At 39.0% G+C, this 22,793-nt stretch overlaps 1 protein-coding gene across 1 annotated transcript in view; it reads left to right on the top strand.

Moving 5' to 3' along the window:
• Positions 1-20,928, top strand: part of LOC137277490 (G-protein coupled receptor GRL101-like) — an 80,328-nt gene extending 59,400 nt beyond the window's left edge. The window contains exons 2-25 of the mRNA XM_067809234.1: positions 312-473; positions 1,599-1,706; positions 2,141-2,257; positions 2,742-2,864; positions 3,970-4,068; positions 4,368-4,481; positions 5,469-5,600; positions 5,981-6,109; positions 7,395-7,511; positions 8,178-8,294; positions 8,921-9,052; positions 9,237-9,356; positions 9,717-9,831; positions 11,818-11,886; positions 12,247-12,318; positions 13,340-13,411; positions 13,668-13,739; positions 13,996-14,067; positions 14,375-14,446; positions 15,209-15,277; positions 15,615-15,813; positions 16,208-16,864; positions 17,133-17,301; positions 17,993-20,928. Coding sequence (XP_067665335.1) covers positions 312-473; positions 1,599-1,706; positions 2,141-2,257; positions 2,742-2,864; positions 3,970-4,068; positions 4,368-4,481; positions 5,469-5,600; positions 5,981-6,109; positions 7,395-7,511; positions 8,178-8,294; positions 8,921-9,052; positions 9,237-9,356; positions 9,717-9,831; positions 11,818-11,886; positions 12,247-12,318; positions 13,340-13,411; positions 13,668-13,739; positions 13,996-14,067; positions 14,375-14,446; positions 15,209-15,277; positions 15,615-15,813; positions 16,208-16,864; positions 17,133-17,301; positions 17,993-18,114 — 3,230 coding nt within the window. The 3' untranslated portion in view covers positions 18,115-20,928. The remainder of the gene's footprint in view (positions 1-311; positions 474-1,598; positions 1,707-2,140; positions 2,258-2,741; positions 2,865-3,969; positions 4,069-4,367; positions 4,482-5,468; positions 5,601-5,980; positions 6,110-7,394; positions 7,512-8,177; positions 8,295-8,920; positions 9,053-9,236; positions 9,357-9,716; positions 9,832-11,817; positions 11,887-12,246; positions 12,319-13,339; positions 13,412-13,667; positions 13,740-13,995; positions 14,068-14,374; positions 14,447-15,208; positions 15,278-15,614; positions 15,814-16,207; positions 16,865-17,132; positions 17,302-17,992) is intronic.
• Positions 20,929-22,793: the final 1,865 nt, after the last annotated feature.

Genomic DNA, 22,793 nt, shown 5'->3' with positions numbered 1-22,793 from the left:
TGAAATATGCACCTTATCCATGAGCGGTGAATATGTGTGATAAACGGAAAACCTGTAATGCAGCCTAGTATCATAAGAGTTGAGCTGTCTGTGAGTCACATGGGCAACAACAAACAATAACCAGTATTTTATTCGAGTATTTTTTATTCATGTCATGTACTTCCGTGATCTAGTTAATGTCCGCTACAATTCGGGCTTAAGACCAATGGAACCGGATCCAGATATTGGCGATTTCGACAATTGAGAAGTTATTTTCCAATTAAACCTTCACCTTTAGCATACAGATCCATAATGTTCTCCTTTTTTTGCAGCGTTTGATGTCCTAGATGTATACGAAAAGAAGGATGAAAGATGTAATTTTGAGGGTGTGTTCATGTGCCACGACATAGAGACGCCCTGTATAAACCGGACGCTCGTGTGTAATGGGATCAGCGAGTGCCCGGATGGGAGCGACGAGAGTGTAGTGGAGTGTGGTGCGTATTGTCCTGATGTTTGAGTATTACGCTGTTTTAAAGTATTTCAGTTATTGTCTTACTGTGGGATTGTTAACATTCGCGTATTAAGTTGGTTAAAAAGGTTTGATACCGTGGTTTTTGTCCATACTGTATGGGATGTGATAGTATGAGAGCGTATTTATACTATGCAGTTATTTCCCTTTATCTTGCTTCTAATCATGATATTATGGTCTGGGCAAGAGTTATCTCCCCTTATCATATTTGGGTTTGCTGTTTCACCTGGAGATAATGTTGATACGCTGGTAACAGCTTTAAATATTATCTTTAATATTAATCTTGTGTGAATGTACTATACATAAATCCATTTTATAAAAAAAACCTGGTTATTATAAAACCCTTAAACCATGTTTTCCTTGATGAATCAATATTTTTTTAAGTTTCTGTTTTTCAGAAGTTAATTGATGTGTCAAATCGTGCATAGTGCCCCCCCCCCCCCCCCCCCCCCACCCCCCCTCCTTTTTCCATGTCTCGGTCTATCCCTTAAATCAGGGGTGACCAGAGTCCTCCTCACAATATTATTAATGTTCCCTTTAACACGATGAAGTGGCAGGGCATTCCTTTGTCCTAAATGCCAATAACGTCACGAAAAGGTTTTAGCGCTGTCATTTAAAAATCAGTTTGTAAAAACTGTTGTGTACTTAGTGCAGTTATGAAATAATACATCAGTGTGGTGTGGTCGACCCTTCCATTTGAACAAACTGTTTAGCACCAAGGACACGTCACACATAGCTACTCTTGGCCACTATTGTTTATCATTGACTTAAGGCAGTAGAGAGCATCACCGTATCTAAGTGGCCCCTGTCCAGAGAGAAGAAGGTCAGTGATTCGAGTCTGGCCGCGCCATATCAGAAGACGAATGCTACATGTTGGCCATAAAACCGACATAAGTTAGTCTTAGAGCATGCAGACCCACGGCGGTGAACCGCAATGTCCATTCCACCTAACTGATGAACGATACATAGCCTCTGCAGTTTGCCTGCATCCGGATCAAAAAGTGACATACTATAATCCACGTCAGAAGTGACCAGGATTATCTGTCCGATGTGAAAGTGTGTTGCATTAATACTATACTTACATCTACAGGTTGTTTAGCCAACGAGTTTCAGTGTAACAACTCCCACTGTGTCGACATGATACATCGTTGCGATCTCAACAAGGACTGTGAAGGTGGAAATGATGAAGAGGGGTGTTGTGAGTATCAGCTTTAGTCCATTGAACAGCATCATTGTTCTTCCCTATCGTGGTGTTGGAAAATGTATTTCCGCAATGTTTTGGCATATCCACTGTGTGCTCTAAAGTTTGTTCAAAATCCGATACAGGAGTGAATAAACTCGAGCTGGAATGCAGGGATCTATATCGTAGCGAATCCTCAAAGTGGGTTCAGTGAGTTTAGTTTTATGCCACACTCAGCCTACTGATTTGGTAAATCTTACCTCGACAGTATATATTCTTGTTCATAATCCCAATCAGTAGATTCTGGTAGAGACTAGATCTACAGGCCACCTGTCATGCAAACTTGTCAGTGCTTGTTTTACAAAGATGGTTGTCTCCGTGTGTGTGCTAACGGTTGCCCCTCTAGACACGTCAGACGACTGTTTGCAGTTTAGTTTTTCTTATTCTTCCAGTGACGTATGAGTGCCCCAGTACCCATTTCAAGTGTAACAACGATTTCTGCATTCCGAAAGATAAAATGTGCAACTTCATCGACGACTGCCAGGACAACTCTGATGAGATCAACTGCAGTGAGTAGAGATTCCCTTATGCAGTGATGTTTCTTGGAATGTGCTTGTTGAATCGCATTATGTATGAAATTATAGTTACGACAGACTTGTTGAGTGCGACAGGTATTGTCATCCCTGCATGGCATTCTTCTTGAACCTGGGTCATAGTATAAATACATCGTATTGTTTCACATATCACATGAATATTTATTAATAAACGACTTCCTAATGCAAATCTGTGGCCGGCACAGATCTCTCATTCTCAAAATTGGAGTGAGAATAGGTCCCAAAAGCATGATTATTTCAAGAGCCAACTGAAAAGTGGATCGGGTTTCCAGGCTTTGTTTGTGTGTATGCCATTGTACGCTAACCATTTGGAAGCTGCTCATGAAATGATGGCTTGTCTGGCAGGTCCCGACTATTTACATGCATTTATATTTTGATGGATGCAGTGCCATATAATACATCAAACGTTCACTCGTGTATTGCATTTTTTTTCTTCCAGACCGGCGAAGTTGTTATGCGACTGAGTTCAGATGCAACAACTCCGAGTGTATCCCTGCTGCATATCTGTGCGATAAGCAAAAAGATTGCTTAGATGGATCCGATGAAGACTTTTTCAGCTGTCGTGAGTCACAACCCTTATTGATGAGGAACACCCTTTATGGATAAATCCTTTATTGCAACATATGCGACGTTTCGGTGTAGATATATTGCATATATTGCAATAAAGAAATAGCCTGCCTTTAAAACGTGTTCCTCTTCATCGTGCCAGCTTCTAAATGCCACTTCAAGAAGACACAACTCTTATTTTTAGTGACTGAATTAACGGGTTTGTGTAATACTCGACAAACCGTACTTCAGGTACTAACGCGTTAGGTCAGCAGGACTGGAGAAGTGTTGGTTTTAGACGGTATCCACTTTCAGAAACCTGGCACAAAAGAAGACTCATCAGTTCATCTTCCTGAAAATCTCTCAGTTTGTACAACCCAGTGGCTGGTCTCAAAAGTTTAACACATTCTCAAAGATCAGTTTATCCAAAACTGTCACAATGACATTATATCAAGTCCCTGGAGCCACCTTCCAATTTTGATGCATATCGCCTCCTTCAAAAAACGCATTTCTTTACCATCTTTGATATGTAGAGCATGTAACCACAGTTTACCTATGTTAGACGGACCGCAAGTATAATATTCCAAGGGACCAGAGAACGTGTCAGCTATGCACTTCTAAAAGCATCGCAAATTTGTATGATTACAGTTTTCATTGCAAAGCACTAGATACTTTAAAGAAAGATTTTACCTACCCATTTAACCTCTTTTCCCAATGAAACGAAGTATACGAAATTATTATCTGAGAAAACATCTCGAGACGGAGTAAATCTATCAAAATATATCTCCTGTCAATCATCTCTTGTCAGACAATTTGAATTTGCGTTTGTATATATGTTTACAAACATATGACCTTGTACCACCAAGGTGGTTTATGTGAATACTGAAATTGAAATTGAACAACCGTAAAGGTTCCAAATATGAATCTCGAGCCCACGATCGCAGGATTCTTGTTTACCTTATTGGAAAAGCAATAGGGAACGCTTATATATTCGACCATTCTTTCCCTAAAGATTGCCTGAAGATTATTAAACACCCATGAGTTATATAATTGTAGTCCGATGTGTCAAATCAATGTATCCCATGATTTCGGGCGTTCATGTGACGGATGTATGCTTCCAGTTCACCACGTGCGCTGTGACATCGGTCTATATGTGTCAAGTGCACAAGTGTGTGACGGATGGGTGGACTGCTTCGGGTCTCAGAAGGACGAAGCTAACTGTGAGTGTCTATACCATCTGTTTTAACATGTTCATGTTTTGGGGTGTTTTTTTTTATTTTTAACATTATATACAGTTGGTATCATTTAACTCTTGGTTAATATATTACGTGCCATCTGAAGGTTAATTTGAAGTGACATGTATGATATCAAACTACACAACTCTGAAATGCCAATATTATATGATAGGCGACGCAATTTGATTGTTACGATGTCGTCACACCTGTCATTCATATGCATTGCATTTGATAACACCAAATTGGTATTTCCTTGATACATAATCGAGACCCCCATTTTCCAGGTGGACCGTGTTTACCGTCACAATATCGTTGCAATAACAATCGATGTATAGGCGCGGCCAACGTCTGCGACGGCGATTGTGACTGCAACACATGTGAAGACGAGCTTAACTGCGGTACGTCCTGAATGTGATGGAACGGTTTTTAAGAAAATGAATGAGTGAATTGTTTCATGTTCCCAACTAAATGTATCACGTCGCGGTGACCTTTTTATGGTTTTGTGCACTTGCATGTGTATTCGCATCTTTGCATCAGAAACTGTACTACGACCTTACAAATGCGATAGCTGTTTTGTGCACGACTTCTCAATAGGATCATGACGCCCCTTTCGTTATTCTTCGACCTTTATCTCTGATTTTGTTCCCTTATCAGAAGTGATTTATCTCCAGCAGAAATACCATTACAGGAAGCGATTTTTATTTCCTGTGGGTCAATGGTGCCCAGTTGTCTATAGGTCCCCAACTGGCATAAGAAGACTTACGTCAACTGGATGTGCACGGATCTGATACTCATCTGATTAATAGCCATGGTTTTTCACCCTGGTACCTTTGTTCGTGGTTTAATCACGTTAGTCGTCTTGCCAAATCATAGCAGGACCCTCACTCACTGCATTACTAAGATTGCCAAATGTCATTGATTCTGTTAGAATGTTGACGAAGACTCGTGAGAAGAATCACTGGAATGACATTTGAAAGATGCTGCTAAAATCTTAACGATTAAAGAGCACAGTGATAGTTAACGAACAAGTAGAAACTGACTTTACTGGAGTAATATAAAATACTTTATTTGATTTCTTCCTCAAGATCAGGTACAATAATTGATTGCCAAAGACAAGGATATGTACATTTGGCGCTTAATTGGGTTAGTTAAGTGACATTTTCATCGCAGTGTCAAATTTACTGTCGAACTTTGTTTAGTGTTCTAAACCATACACTGATTGTCTAGTTTGGACATGTGCATTGCCTCCCATGATTTCTTACAGAGGTGGTGTACTGGTATGTTTAGTACTGTTGCTGTCTAAGAACATTCTGCTCACCTATTCTGTTTTCCTTGAATGGTGGTTGTTCCACAGCGTATTATGACCATCGCCTTGTTTATTGCAGGCGACATAGAATGTGTGCGAGGAAGTGGCTTCCGATGCCGCCGAAATAATAAATGTATTGACAACAAGTACCTGTGTGATGGAGTAAATGACTGCCGGGACACCGTTGTAGGCTCAGATGAAAACTACTGCTGTAAGTTCAAACCCTACACATGACAAACCGGATCACTGACATCAATTAGATTCTAATTTCACTTATGTCCATGCGTAGTCCAACGTGTTAAGCATACAGTCCAGGGCCTAGATTTTCGAAGCTCTCCTAGCGCTAACCTAGTCGTAAGTTATTGTCAATGTATGGTACTTAATGTATGGCACCATCTCAACACCATGAGAGCATAACAGAAACATGTTTGCAGCGTTACCGCATTCGTAAGTCTATGATAAGCTACAGCGGTAGCGACAAGTCATAACTGTAGGAACGCTTTGTGGATCGGGACCTGAACTAACGTATATCCAGGTGATATGTGCATGCCACATTTAGCCCTAATGTGAACTGTGTTTTTCTTCATACAGCTCAGAATACCAGCGATGAGTGTGCAGAATTCCCGCATTTTGTATGTCTAGATGGTCAGTGTATACCGGATAAAGGTCAATGTGACTACATCGCAGACTGTCGTGAAGGGGAGGACGAGAGCGAATGTTGTACGTATGAAGACACTGCTGCATACCGTTGTATATATTATATGGTCTTGCAACACTGACGAGCCTTTACAAATGGTATGGTTTGTCCATGTTCTTTGTACAGTAACATGGCACTGGCAGTCACCATTATTTCCATAGATTTTGTATCGGCTAGAGTTTATTTGGCAAGTCGTTTGGGGGTTTATTCAGAAAGATGTGGATGTGGTTTCTAATTCTAGGCTTCTCCCAGAAAATGTTTCAGTATTTGCCACAGGTTTCTCCGGAGAATCACTATGATTTTCAACTTTCACCTAAACCAAGCTGACACTGTGATATCCTGAAATCCTTTCAGAAGAGGCGTTAAACACAATATATTATAAGTCACTTGTGCCTTATTTGTTGTGGTTGCATAGTGGGTGGTCCTTGATACCTGTTGTACTGACTGATATGCAATGGATATATATGAAACTGGCTCATCCATAGCAAGAACAATTCCTTGCAACAGGACTGTCGATATGTTTTGGTAATTATGAATGAATACGTATTTCACAAGAGAATTATAACTTGTACGGTTAATGACTGTGAGCTCACCTTTTCCAGAACACCAAGTATAATCACTATTTCATAGTGATCCATAGACACATGCTCTGTCGTCGTATCGCACAGTGACAATCACTGGATTTTCTTGTTAAAACCCGAGGTGTTTACAAACAATAATGCAAAAATAAAGTAATGCTAACATAACACAGATGTAATACTGCTGGAACAAATATTTGTTCACAAATTGGTAGGTTTGATTTGGCAGAGATTACTTATCAATGAGGAAAGAGTTTTATGTCGCTCCTGCTTGAGGGTGCGGTTCGAATCCCGGATGAGACTCAACCAAAAAGCTACTAGAATGTGTACTTTACCACGAAAGTGTAACACCAAATGTGATATGTGTTACATTGGAACACATTCTAAATAGGATTGTGTAATATTGTTTGCATATTGTTTCCTCATATATTTAGAATAAAACAGGAAGCATAAAACGACCGCACTACTTTAAACTGCATTCATAACAAACATGTTTATAATGAACTGATGGATATAACGAACTGATGGATATAAGGAACAAATGATTGATCCTGTCTGTTTGTTGTATCGTTTAGTCAAAATGTTTATAAAGAAAAGCTCCCTCAGAGTTTGTTGTAATTGTGGTTTACGATAGTGCCGCTGCCTTTAGCTGCGATATACTATAGAACTCAGTGATATTATTCGGAGGTAATGTACTACACGTTAAAGTGCCTTCCCGATCTGTTATCAGATTTTGAGCAGTGCGCCGATGGCGATTTCCGGTGCAAGAACGAGCAATGCGTTCCAATGGAGAACCGCTGTGATGGCGCCTTTGACTGTTGGGATCGTTCAGATGAAGTTGGATGCGGTATGAGATGAAATAGTTTACTCAGACAAACACAGCAGTGCATATACTACAATGATTGCTGCACCGATTCTTAAACAACCGACAACAGAATATAGTCACCACAACGTTAACAGAAACAAAATGACACATTCACATCTTCAAATGTGTTTTAACTTGTTGGTATTTCATCAATAGTTATTTACAATTTAATTGTTTTCATTGATATGAAGCACGAATACGTTTCACACTTTCCGAGATAAATGAGTTTTGTGTTCAGTGATGCTACAAACTCACAATATGACCAATAAAGAAATATGATCCCTATTAATTTCGACATTTAGCGTAATGCCAAACCATCAGTATTAATACTTCCAAACCTGTTGTCATGGATACAGAATAGTTATTAAGATTTTACCAGTAGCTACAAGAATCACGCCAGGTCAGCTAGATCATGAAGGTATCCTAACACTTCTGGAAAGGCGTCACATTGTGTCTCAGCTTGTGCAATATGAACTTCACTAGACGTTTTATGATTTCGGTGTCAAATTCAATTAAACTCTGTTAATCATCTTGAGTCTTCTGAAGAATGCATATGGATAAAATATAGAATAACTAAGTGCAAGCTACAGACGTTTACCTGGGACATGGATAGGCATGTGCATAACAGTATCTCTATGTGTCTTGTAGAGGAGTTTGCTTGTAAAGATGGCTACCTGAAGTGCAAAGCTGGAATGTGTGTGGAGGCAGACAAGTGGTGTGATCACGTCAAAGACTGCCCTGACCAATCGGATGAGATCAACTGCCGTACGTTTTCATCACCGCTAGATCATTTTCTACATACATATAGACTCTAAATATGTTGTGTGTAAGCCGAGAGGTAAACACATATCTTTAATTGATATTCATTAGTATTTCTGAAGTATGGAAAGAAAAGAAAATCAAATGAAATTTGCTTCAATCAATACGGTGAGGAACGACACTCAAATCACTGTGTAGCGTAGCAAGATGTGCTGATCATCATGCGAACATGGTCTTGCAACTTTCCCAGCACTCTCAAGTTTCTCGAAAATGGTAGACGTCAACGATCTGAAACACTCTGGGCTTTTGTCCACCGATGCTTGTCGTAAGTTGCAACCAAAAGGATCGGGTGGTCAGGCGCTCTTGACTCGGTTGACAAATACCATCGTATCCTCATTGTGTCGATGGATGATCAGTGGATTGTCTGGTCCAGATTCGATATTTTACAGATCGCCGCCACATGGCTGGAATATTGCTGAGTGTGGCTTACAACAACAATCCAACCAGGCTTGTGTAGTCTCCCCAATTTGTCACTACAAGGTGCCGATATGGCCAACTTCTGAAAACAACATATCAATTGGCCGCCAAATATATAACATGTCTGATAACGTATAACGTTATTCCCTGCACAGCATACAGAGAATGTCTACCTCATGAGTTCAGATGTAACAACAAGCAGTGCATAAGCCGGGAGCTTGTGTGTGACTACTCTACGGAAGCTCGCCAATATGGATGCACCGATAACTCCCATCTGCTCAACTGCAGTGAGTGCTGGATTCTTATCATCATCTTCGTTCAGTCTAAGTGACTTAAGAACGACCATGAGTAAATATACACGCACCTGCTTTAAAATGGAATTATTTTCACATACTCAATAGAAATAAAGTAGGTTTTGCATACATATATTGATGAGCATAGGCATGACCACACCTGCGCATTGTTTTCCAGCAAACACGATCTGTAAACCCGGTCAGTTCAAGTGTAGGAACAGCTACTGTATTTCCATGCTACAGAAGTGTGACGGACACATAGACTGTAAGATGACCTACTGGGACGAACAAGGTTGTGGTGAGTCAATAATTCTAATACGTTAATTATTTTTAGGTAGCAGGCAATGAGAGTGGGGTCTTTATCGGTATTGATCGGCTCTACAAACGTATACTCTTTTTCAGTAATAGGTACTCTCTGAACCATTTAATCTAGGGTACGCAGGCCAAGATGATGTCACGACCAAGAGGTTACGTGTTGTAGTTTCAGACTGTTGTCACAGACATTAAACGAACGACAGACGAGCATGCAGAATTGATTCTCCAATTTACCTACTACTATTTCATGGACTACAGAAATGTTCCCTAACATATGATGTGTTTTAGCACTTCTGTGTCTGAACTGTGGCTTCATTGTGCATCAAATGTTGTATCTTTCAAGAATTCCCTTGCCCCTACCAGGATGAGAGATGTACATGTCTACACGAGTCGATGGATTGCAGTAACCGCAGTTTACAAGTCTTACCAATCATACAGGATACAGCTCTCTCCAAGTTGTAGGTAAAACAGTGAGATACTGTAATATTTTTTCACATTTTCTATCGGTATAGTGTGTGTCGTCATCATGCTTGCTTGATGTAAAAAATGAACAGACTGACACTTTTCTATCGTTTTAGCTTGGCACAATCATATATCCCGAAATTATATGTATCGTATTGTGACGTGCATTGACCGCAAGACTGCAAATGCCCTGAGACACCCCACTTAAATATTCTGTACAAGAATTTGATTTCTCCAGATGACTACGAGAGCAGGGTCATTGCATTTTACCTCTAAGGTAGAAGAAAGTGTAGTCAAGTTACCACTGACTTGGAATTGTTGATTGAAAAAAGGTCAATTTATCATTTTCGACTATTCTATAACAAACTGAGTGTCACTTGAAATATTAAAGTTAAAACGAATTAAAGTGTTGCGTGAGAAGGTTAATTGAGCATTCGCTGTCTTACAAAAATGGTTATTAATATAATGTTCTGACTACGTAGAAATCGGCACTTAACATTTGTTCATGCGTATTAACATTTGAACGGTGTTCATGATAGTGGATGTGAGCTTAATATGTAGTCTTAATATGTAGTAATATGAGAGTGGCCTTACATGTCGGAACGTGCTGTTGTTTGGGGTGTTTTTTTGTCAAAGGCTTTCAGCGAATCCGATGTATGACATCGATTTCTTTGATAAAGGTTATGTCTTTTGAAACGCATTTCATGCACATTTCATTGAATATCAAGATCGGAAATAACGTTTTCATTCGCTTCTGTGATCTTGTAACCACTGATATGAACTGAATCTATGTACGGCAACAGTGCGTTGTTTCACACTGAAGCAGATATTGTGACAGATGTTATACTGACAGCTGAATGACGTCTGGTTGACAGCAGGAAATGAGCATGCTTGAATGTAGTTGAAATCAGGTATGAGGAAAGGAAACATCTAATGTTAAAATTCATTGAAGTAACTTCAATGATATTTATTGTATTCCAAGCGAAAAAAGATAGTATAACAGTTGCATTGTTACCATGTGTGTGCAAAAAAGGATGGTGTACACCTTCAAGCGTCATGTCCTGAGAATGTTTTTAGGTACTTTCTTTGAGTGGCATTTAGAAGCCGTTGTTATGAACAATGTGTATAATTCTATGGAACAATCACCACATGTTTGGTCACTGTGTTGGCATCTACGTCGACACATCGCACATCACCGTAGTTTCTGGTCTTAAGTTTTTGAAGGGCGTTTATAATTTTGGACGAACATGAATTCATTATGGGTTTTATGGACAACAGCTCCCTCTTATTCTTTTCAGCAGTACTTCCTTCCCCTCAGCATTTAGCTGATGCAGGAGCAATAAGCAACGTCGATATGAAAACATATTTAAGAAGTTGTTATACGTAAAAATAGTTATATATTTAGGTTCTGTGACGTGTGTTCCTTGCACGTCGTCCTTCTCGTTTACCATCTGAAATTTTGAACAGATTTCAAACTTACAAATTAATAAGATTATTCATATCGATTGGGTCAGATTTTCGCCAGCTTACGTTGTTACGAAATTACTGATTATACATTACCCAAACTGCCCTCTTTAACTTTTTCTGTTGTTTTGTGACAGGTGTCACGTGTTTTTCGGAATTGTTTTTCATTTCATTTCATTTCATAATATTACACATACGCAAGGCTTGTCAGTTAAATTATAAGTTACGTAAAATAGGAATAAAAGACTGTTTTGTCGCACTATATGTGAACATCGATGATATCGTTCTTTACAACAAGATTCATAAAACCATGTCACTGTTCACTTACCATTTACCTCCACCTACTCTTTGTTTCCCACCTTTCTCTTCTTGAATAGTATATGTTGTAATCATTCGGTTTGCATGAAGTGATACGTTTGGCTTGTATTTTCATGACGTGTTCTATTTAATTCGTGTTTGCTTTTATGTGCGTTTATGCATAACACATGTGATCTATTTATTGTTTATTATGGTTTCAGCGACCTTTCAAATAACCAAATAAAGATCACAAGTGATACATTTGCGGACCTAGATCGCCTCACGTACCTGTGAGTATGAATACAGTAGATGTCTCTTGCTTTCGAAGCGATCAGTCCAATCAGGGAATCAAATTTCACATTGGGTATCGAACTTCTATGTCAGGTGTAACATGTCTGAGTGAAACACAACTGGTTTGTTTACGTCTTAGAGTGAGTAATCAGCACTGGATTTCTGTTCAAGAAATGCTAACATTAATAGGCAATGGGGCTTGGCCACAATTGATCTACATGCAGGATTTCCAGGAGTCAGCTCCGAGGGGACTTTATGAATGGTATAACCACTTAACAAATTAACAGTAGATGAGCTTTAATATCGATAATCAACAGGCTGTTATTAATTTGGATTTTTGCCCAATATTCCTATTTCAGTGACCTCAGCAAAAACTCTATATCCCATCTTCCTGACGGCTGCTTCCGAAACCTGTGGCGTCTTGCAACACTGTAAGTATGCCATGAAGGAACATTATATGGGGTCCTGCTCTGAGGTTGATCATTAAAACATTTAAAGCGTTATTCAGAATTGTTTATAGGTGGAAGAATATATGGACGAAATTTCAAATTTGATGCAGCAGTGAGAAAAATTATGTTTTATGGGATTTCCTGTTTTGACTTGACCGTATGCTAATGTGCTTTGAAGTGTCTTTGCGTCGATCTGGGTCCGACTAATGTCGCCGTACGTCACTCATCATGATGAGGTATAAGAATAATTGACTTCATTTCTAATGATTATGGAAACTATTGGATGACGTGTGTCAGCGAGCATGACCATCCGATCCCGTTAGTCGCCTCTTACGACAAGCATGAGTTTCAGATTTAAATGGAAGAAGATACACATACATTTTCAGCGTTTCAGTGGATTTTCACTGTTATATGACGTCTCAGTCGACCATAAGTCAAACGTCGACAAAACTCGACGTGGCGCAGATTTAGTCCTTTCCATTTGTGTGGAACACACGGGGGATGACGCTGATATCCCCAGCTGTCCGTTCTGCCAAAGGGACGGAACTCTGTACACTGTATTACAGTGATTGAGACGAAGTCGGCACCTGTACCCCTACACACTCTTTCAACCCAAATGGGGATTACATTGTTGAGACATCTGTTACACTCCTAATGATCTTGTTAGCACAAATGTTCGTAGATTATTGTCCACAAAACACCTGAAGTGAAAGTGCACATGGCTCTCCCAATCTCATCAGAATAATATGGTGGGTTTCTAACACACATGAACTGTTGGATGGAATTGGAAAATGCATTCCATGTTGTGTAATATCCGTTTACTTCTAATCTTACACAACGACCTTGGGCTAAAAGATCTTTTAGACCATGAACTAAAGAAGACTGTGAATCTTTAGACATTGAACTGTCTAAATTTCTTACTTAATGGCTTTCCTTAAAGCTTCGTGTGCGATTTGTATTATATTTATGGTGGCTCAGTGCTTTAAACTGCCTTCGATTTCAGGAACCTGGAAGACAACCATCTAACAGCACTGAGCAATGCAACTTTCTATGGTCTCTCAGGTTTACGGCAATTGTAAGTACTGGAGTTAACGACACGAAGTAGTGAGTTTTGTTCCACATGAATGATGACTGATAGTAATATTTTTGTCGTATCTGAAGTAAATATACAGTTGTTCAATAGACAAGTGTCGTTGGCTCCTTTATGAAACAAGAATACAAATCACAGGTCCTGGTACTTATGGACAATGAAATATAGACGAAAAAATGACTGTCCGTAAGTTCGTTTAAGTTCTTCACGATTTAAAGCCATGCATACTATTTCATTACAGACATCTTTCTCGTAACCGCATACAGACGATCTATCCTGATGCCTTCTTCGGCCTGTCGGCCTTGAGAACATTGTAAGTGCATATTCTTAAATGTGAGTACCAATATTCTGAGGAAGGGAACCCAGTTGGAACCAATATCAGGGAATTATTCTGAGCGTTCCCAAACATAATGTGACGTCAGCTGATTTAATTTGTTAACAAGGCAAATGAGGTCGATTAAATTTTCTGGACGAAATGAGGTCGATGGACGATTAAAATTTCGAGACACTGTTATGCGTTCCTTGTTTGAATAGACACGTTTTATACTTCCATACTTTCTTTGTTCCAGAGACCTGAGTCAGCAACAAATAACATCACTTCCACTGGACGCATTCTTAGGATTACGGAATGCCTCTGCCTTGTAGGTGGACTAAGTTGGAGTCTCCATTTGGTTCTATTCTTTTTTAACGATTAAGTCACTATGTTGTTCAGGTTTATAAATAATATACAAGGTAAATGCATATACTATACATCATATTAAATGTCAGACGAAGTACATGTCTAGTATTTCTTTTTCTGATACAGCTTTGTGACATTCAAGTCATGTTGATCAGAACGTTGTTAAGAGTACTGACCAGCTGTATTGAAAGAGATGCTAGTATAGAGGAATAAGGGCAACGGGAATAGATATAGACGCTCATGATGTTAGCACTAATATTTACTTTCAGGAACCTCTCCGGAAATAATATTGACTTCATTGAGGGCGGTGCCTTCAACGGCCTGGATAAACTCCAAGTATTGTAAGTCAAATACCCTTTGTTTTTAATTCCAATCATGTTTCGTAAAGATCCAATAAATGTTTCCGCGTTTAACTCAATTCCATCGGTATGGAATTCATCGAAGAGTACCAGTCACTAGTAGTGAAACATCCTGTGGTACACGACCCACAATCACCATATAGCCAACCCCCAGTCGCCTCTTACGAAGGTCAAAATTTGCCCTGGGCCTGTTTTTTGTAATATCAAAGTTGAAGGTAATACAAATTACAGTGATACTTCACTACCGCAATGTCTTTAATCCATCAAATATACAGAGTAATCATGAAAATTAAGTCGAGATATGATTGTATAAAGTTTCATGTATGTATTGATCAATATTTTCCTCGTGGTTGTGTTAATATTTGAAATGTTAAATGTTTTATCAACGTTTAGGCTGCTTAAACAATTACATGTTTCTCGGGCACATTTTTGCAAGAGTGACGAGGGCGCCAGGACTCTTTCTAAATATTTGTGTGACGAGGGAGGAACATTTTTATTTATTTATCTATCTTTTTTGTCTCAGAAGTACAGCTTGGGAAGTTTAGCACGTGTTCATGAGTTGTAGATTCAGTCACACTCGTTCTTACAGACACTCTTATAGTGGACAAATGGATGATCGCGACGCGGCCATTTTTTAAATGGAAATGAAACATTGTTACGCACACAAATAAAAGTCACGCGCCGATGCCCGAGAAACATCCCACTTTGTTTCATTTTGCCTTATGTAATGTCTTTCTTCTGCAGAGACGTAAGAGGGAACAACATCTCTACCATAGACAAATACGTATTCCGTATACGCAACCTGAATACGTTGTAAGTATGCATGATATACTCACTTTTATGATATATGTCTTCATGAATTAGAGACACCATTATCATTTGTGACCAGAACACTCACAACGACTCAGGCTCGGAAGATATTACAAGATAACAGCTGCACACCGTAACTATTCCATAAGGGCAAATGAACACGATGGCATAAAAATCCAGTACGATTTAATGTTGTGTGTCAAAATGTTTTTCGGATCTCAGTTGGTCGTGTAAACAAAATATTTTTTGCGGCGTGGCAATGACGGTTTACTCCAGGATTGGTATTTGTAGATATTATAATCAGATAATCATTGAAGTAATTCATGTGTTTCTTCAACAGATACACCGACGAGTATAGGTTTTGTTGTTTGGCGAAGGGAGTCCGCAAGTGTTACCCACAGCCAGACGAATTCTCGTCCTGTGAGGACCTTATGTCCAACTATATACTACGAGTCAGTATTTGGATCCTTGGGATGGTAGCCTCGTTTGGAAACTTGCTTGTGATTGGGTGGAGAGCACGTGATCTACGCGGGGGCAAGGTAGGTCCGAATTTGCAGTAAGTACAATACATGTTCTCATGACTGGATGTGCCTTGAATTCATGTCCCGGATGGGGCGTAAACCTAAACTCACTCACCCAAGCGTAACCAGCCTGGACTGGGCCGAAGGGTACTCCATCTGGGCATAAAAGGTTAAAATGTTATAAATATGTCATGGATGAATCCGAAAGCAAGAAAGGAGGTAACCTGCACAAAGTTCGCTGCTGCTGGTGACACAGGACGACCCTAGGATGGTATCAAGAGTTGCTATGTTGGGCAGATCCACTCTACGGTGAAATTAAAAAGGGACATTTCCATTTCCATCAAACAGAATATATTTCTTTAAACAAAGTGTTAAAAATGCCTCATTGGACATAAACATGTTTTGTTCAAAGGTACACTCGTTCCTGATCACCAATCTGGCTATAGGCGACTTCTTCATGGGCGTATACCTCATGATCATCGCCGTCGTGGACTCCTACTACCGCGGTGTCTACATCATCCATGACTACTTCTGGCGAGCAAGTAATCTCTGTCGATTTGCTGGCTTCATCTCAACCTTCTCCAGCGAGTTATCAGTATTCACTCTTACAGTTATCACCTTGGACAGACTCATCTGCATCATCTTCCCGCTCAGACTCAAAAGACTTGGACTCAAAGAAGCCACTGTGGTCATGATCCTGGTGTGGGTGGTTGTGTTTATCTTGTCCATCTTACCATTGATGGGATTAGATTACTTTGAACATTTCTATGGCAGGTCCGGAGTCTGCCTCGCCCTCCACGTGACTCGAAAACATCCCCCCGGCTGGGAGTATTCAGTTGCGGTGTTCCTCGTCCTTAACTTTGTTTCCTTTGTGGCTATATTCCTATCCTACCTATGGATGTTTATAGTGGCAAAGAGGACACGGAAAGCTGTTCGGACAACAGAGTCAAAGTCCGATGCTGCAATGGCCAGAAGAATGACTTTAATTGTTATGACGGATTTCTTCTGTTGGGTACCCATCATTTTACTGGGATTTGCTTCTATTGGAGGCGCACATGTCCCGACACAGGTACTGACTTTACAAAAATTCTATGATATATATATTGATACAGCATTACTGTTACACATCTAATGGGTCACTTGTAATGATTTCCGTGGAAATTTTAGGAATACATATCTGATATATATAAAGAGAATTAATCTTAAATATCACTAATATAGGTATTAGCGTTCCCTATTCGTTGGTCTTCTTAACTTTTCCTCGTTCCAAAACCCATGGCATTTTCCGTGCAACGTTGAGATCGCAATTTAGTTGAGCTTTTCTGACTTATTTGCAGGTATATGCCTGGATCGCCGTGTTTGTGCTGCCACTCAACTCGGCAATCAACCCTGTTCTTTACACTATCTCTACTGCTCCATTTCTCGGCAACGTCAGGAAGAGAGCATATCGCTTTAGGAAGTCCTTCATGAGCTCTCTCAGTATGGACACGAAACACAGCTATGTTGGTATGAAACTTCATTATTTCGTGAACTGAAGATCGTCGAACGGATATTTGAACATGAACAGCCGCGCATGGAACATTTTGATTGCCCTCTCCTTTCAATTAAAATTCTAGTGTTATCTTCCTTTTTTTCTAATGTTATTTATTGATGCTTTTTCATTATGATTGACGTTACTTCTTGTTCGGTTTTAAAGAAACATATCTGTTGTCCTCGCTGTGATGTGGTTGGAATATGGAGGCGTAATATCAAGCTCACACACTCACTCATTATGTCTGGTGATATTTCCTGTTTGGTTAAGTATGTGACATTAGCGTGACAAAGACAGTTCAGAACTTTGACTTTTTATCTGTTCTCATAACCGTTCCTAGTGTTGCACTTCTCTTTACCAAATTCAGAACAGTTATTTTATCATTATTGCACAATGGTTATGGTGCAACTAATCTGTGAACATTATTATGCGCAGTGAGCATGTTGCTATTTTCTAATTACCAATGCACACATATGAATCTAGTGGGATAGATGGACTTAACGCACGTCTTAGGAATGTCCAAGAAATAAAGACATCAGACACAGACTTCACACATTGTACCCATGTAGTGAATCCCAGGTCTACGATGTGACGAAGGAACGCGTGGCAAATTATGTCCCAAACACACGTTGACCATTTGTTGCATTCTCTACTTTCTACTTTCAGATGAACGTTCAACATCAGTTTGGGACCGGAAGTCGCCATACAGGCATATGGACTTAATACGCATGCGTAATATGAACAATCGATCCGATATCCAGTCGCAATCGGATCAGTCAGATTACTGATAGGCTTTGTAATTGAAACTCCGTGTGTTTTAAGCGACTCAGATGTACACGCTATGTTATCATGTAATTCATAATTTGTTCAGCACCGTATGCTGCAAATGGGTTTTGTAAATCAATAAAAAAAATAGCAACAGAATCGTTTTTTACGATGAAACACATCAGTATGGGAAACCGGAGCACATTGCCTGAATCATTGTCCATTGCTACAGGGAATGGCCCCCAATGAAGTCCATCCAAATTTATAAATCACATTTGAATAAAGGCACCACATTATCACAGCTTTCAATGATATCCGGAAGCATAATTGCGGTGTTAACGCTGTACTTACTGAAAACGTATATTTCTCAGTGAACAACGTTGAAAGTCTATGTTTAAAATATCGTTCTGAATGTGGTATTAAAAATATCGTTCTGAATGTGATATAAAGAAATTCAATGTTATACTTTTTTATTGAAGTGGTCATGAATAACACCTCTGCTATAGATCATAATCAGCTGAGAAATGCTGAAGCAAATGACGTCAAAATGCGCTACATGATTCTTTTATCAGAGAAGCGTTGCTAATGATCTAGGGTCCCGTTTACCAAATCCGTTATAGCGCTATGACTATCGTACCTTCTAGGCTTAGAACAGTCGTAGCTTCAAAATAGCTTTGAGAAACGGGACCCTGGGTCATCAGCAATGATGTAGACAACATGTACCAAGCGACATTTATGAACTCAAGCAAGACATTCAAGTATACATAATGCATGCTATCGTCATCAAGGGGAGAAAGCGTCCGCGATAGTTATAATTTGACGTTCCTCTTCATGGAATATATGAACATATGGATTTCTACATGTATATCGAGTTTACAGAACAGTGTATTTTCATACGGCAAGAACCAGGGCAAAGTACAATTTACAAAGTTCCTCTTATGCAGCTGGTTCCATTATATATTATGACAACTTTGTACTGGCTATTTACGTTGTGTTATTGTTGGGATAGTGTATGACGTGACAACATTTATAGCAGTCATTTGATACAAAAACAGATGCGGCTATTGATGAAATGATTACGGAATACATACGGAACAGCAGAAGAAATGCAACTCTGGCCTTTTGTCAGGTTTCCAAATAGAAGATACAAACACAAACGCTTTTAAAACTGCATTTCTTTTGCTGTTCATTACATATATAAGTAGTAATATGACGGACTGCATGTCACTTACCACCTTGGCATTATATATGATTGCATCAACCTTCTTTAGCATTATGAATATGTTGAATAAATGTCAGGTGTGTTTACTTCAATCGCAAAATGTTATGCAAATGTCCAAATTGCTTATTCTCGTGCAGATGATGTGGATTTGTGTAGGACCATTCGATTACTGTGTGTAGGGTTTGTTTCGTAGCCCGTACACTCGATCAGAACAGGTAATATTCATTGTTAGTTTTTTAATGCCATGTACAACTGTGTAATATAGGATCATTGCATTTATTACATAACCTTATATGTCTAAATTCATGTACATATTACGTGTATTTATTGGTGTAATCAGAACAGAATCATTTTATAACACATTGTTTTGTTTCATCAAGATACAAATTGTACTTATGTGTTAAGTAAATATGAACTAACAATATCTGACATGTTATTTTCCAGTTATGTGATGTTTGCTGAAATGAGGCCATGGTAAATGTGTCAGTGTGCCTCCTTTACTTCGCGTATTGCCTTAAATGAGCATAGATATCGACACTGTTACTTGGTATTTGGTACTTCTGAATTGAGAAACATGTACAATCATCTTCCTCGGGAGACATATGCATCTGAAATATTGCTTTTTCAGCATCTTCTTCCGGGTGACTCATATTGGCAATGTTTATATTTCGACGTTAAATGTTAATTTACTCACAATCATATATTACATACATACCATAAACCGTCGCATGTCCATCACTCGAGTCTTGTTTGATCACTGTATATACATGTTCTAACAGTACCTGAGGTGACAGTATTATGTTGATGATAGTGTTTTGTTGCATGTGGGTGATTTGATCATTAGCCTTAAAGTCAACGTTAATCATGCATTCTTATAAAAGGTTGGATACATAACCAAAACAATTAAACGCAGTAATACACACGCATTGTAATGTTATACTGAAGGCCACTAAAACGTAGCTTGTTAACAGTAAATGAGTAGTTCTCAAATGATTCTTATGATGGCAGATTTCTTTTGTGGTTGGAAAAGTTTCTTATATTTATGAAATCCACGATGGACAAATGGGCAATGTTATTGTTTTACGGATATTTTTATTTTTGAAATGACTAACATTACACCTCGGAAGAGGTGACAAACTCGAGAGTTGATTATGACATTCAAAATGCATTCGTATGAAAGGTAGCTTTGATTTATTACCAATAACCTGAGATCCAGTATCACACTTGATATTGATGAGAATGTCCAGGCTGATACTGGTTTCATACTAGAGCTGATTATATATGGCATCATATGGTAGAATGACTGCCATCTGTAAATCTTCATTTTCATATAGTGAATTCCTTGAAAGTACGAATATCCATCTGCTCTCATGTTGCAGCACCACTATTTAATCATTATCCTCGGTAAGGACTTGAGAGTGAGACAGCAAGGCCCTTATCGTGTGTATGATATGATAGGTGTGTTCAACAAGTTGGCAGCAGTATTTGACATGATGCTATTGTTGGAGTAATGTATTGTGAAATAGAGCGTAGGGCTTATTGGTGCAGACAGTAGAGTCTTGTCAAGTGTTGAGTTTTTGTACTATTATGCTCAAAATAAAGCTCTATTTTCTAATATTTTCTGATTTATTATCATTTGTGGAACATACATTGTGCACAACATATGCCTAATTCATTTCACGCATGAGGAATACCCCAGTCCTACCACAGGCCATAAATGCTCCATTCTTGGTAGTATTACTTCAATTACGTGAAGAAATACTTTTGTTCTCTTTAATGACGTGTGCAGACATTTGTAGATTTTAGTACAGTATGTGAGCGGCCAATATGTGTTCGTTTGTTGTTTTAACGCCAGATTCAGCAATATTGCAATCATATGATGGCGGTCTGGAAACGAATATACAACAGTGTGATCGATATCATGAGCGTCGAATTCTGCATTTGACATATAAGAGAGTCGAGTGTGCTGGGCAAATAGCAATACTTCAGCTACATGGCAGTGGTCTGTAAATAATCGTATCTGGACCCGACAGGTCAGTGTTTGACATCACAAGAGTCGATCCACGAAATTGGAATCGGAGTACATGCCGTGTTAACTGAGTCAGCAAGCCTGGCCACTCTATCCCGTTAGTCGCCTTATACGTCATGCATGGGTTGCTTGAAGATCTAACCCAGATCTTCTTCTTAGTCCTTCTTTCCGACTGATACACTGCATATGGATTATAGACTTGGTGGTTGGTGAAATACGTTAGTACGACAGCATTATATGTTTCTGAGGGACCTTAACGAGAGATACTTGAGGACCAGATTCAGTTTTGAAACTATTTCTAAGTGCATCCTTAAATCTTGCTGTCTGAACACTTAACTTATTTAACTTATTGTTGAATGCAAGCTTCTTTAAAGGGTATAGATTTTCCTTTCACCTTGGAATCTAGGCGAGCATTGAGGTTTACTGACATCATACATTGCACTTAGAATGTCCCCCAAAATAACATAGAAATAATATATAACACAGGAACCCACATAGTTAAAGGAGATGCTTATGGCCGCAGTTAAATGGTAGCTATTACTACTTAAGAAATTTAGCTAACAAGTATAGTTATAACATATCTAGCAATAAAACATAATTACTAAGACGTCTTCACTGCAACGAGCTCAACTCGAAAGGTTTATATCAATATGCTTCAGAATGTTGATCTCGCTTTTTATCTGGCTCGTCATTAGAATATTGTGCTCTTTACTCACAACAGTTACCCTACATGTAATATCTTTTCGCTGAGGTATTCAATGTAAATGAATATAGAATATCAGAACACATAATGCATCGACAATAACACGTCTCATTACACATTGTGCGACAATTACAGTTGATGAAAGGCGTAGTCCATTAATGTCTGGATAGGTTCTTTTGTAGCAATCATAATGACGCATAATAACAGGAAACCAATCTACTAACGCTAAACCAATCATCTTGGATAATCTATGGATCTATTTCCTTTTCTGACCATCCCACAAGGTAGTTTTGCTTCAACATAGCACATGTGCCATTCCAGCTTCAACACAGTACATGTGCCCTTTCAGCTTCAACATAGCACATGTGCCCTTTCAACCAATCATCATGGTTGCTGACATTTTGATTTATTACATATTTTAAATCTTGTTCGCTAAAAGTCCAACCATGCTGATTCTATCCTGTGATGATGTATACAGTTTGAGTAACACCATGGAGCTGTTGGAGAGCGCCAACACGCCCTGATCCTGATGTTAATTGTATTGTAATTCTTCTCTCAGGATGGTACATGCGCATCAGGTCTGTTACAAAGTTTCATTAAACTTGTGGAATAAGTGGATATTGTTTTGTGGGACGAAGTAATGGTATTGTGATATGATGATCATGTTGATACAATATCGACATATTTCAACATATTTCCCAACCGATGCGAGGCAGATATGGTGCCAGCCAGCCACCACTCGGCTTCG

Source organism: Haliotis asinina, chromosome 3, assembly GCF_037392515.1.
Source record: "Haliotis asinina isolate JCU_RB_2024 chromosome 3, JCU_Hal_asi_v2, whole genome shotgun sequence".
Lineage (NCBI taxonomy): Eukaryota > Metazoa > Mollusca > Gastropoda > Lepetellida > Haliotidae > Haliotis > Haliotis asinina.
Note: the sequence above shows the minus strand (reverse complement) of the source record. Positions and strands in the feature narration are given on the sequence as shown.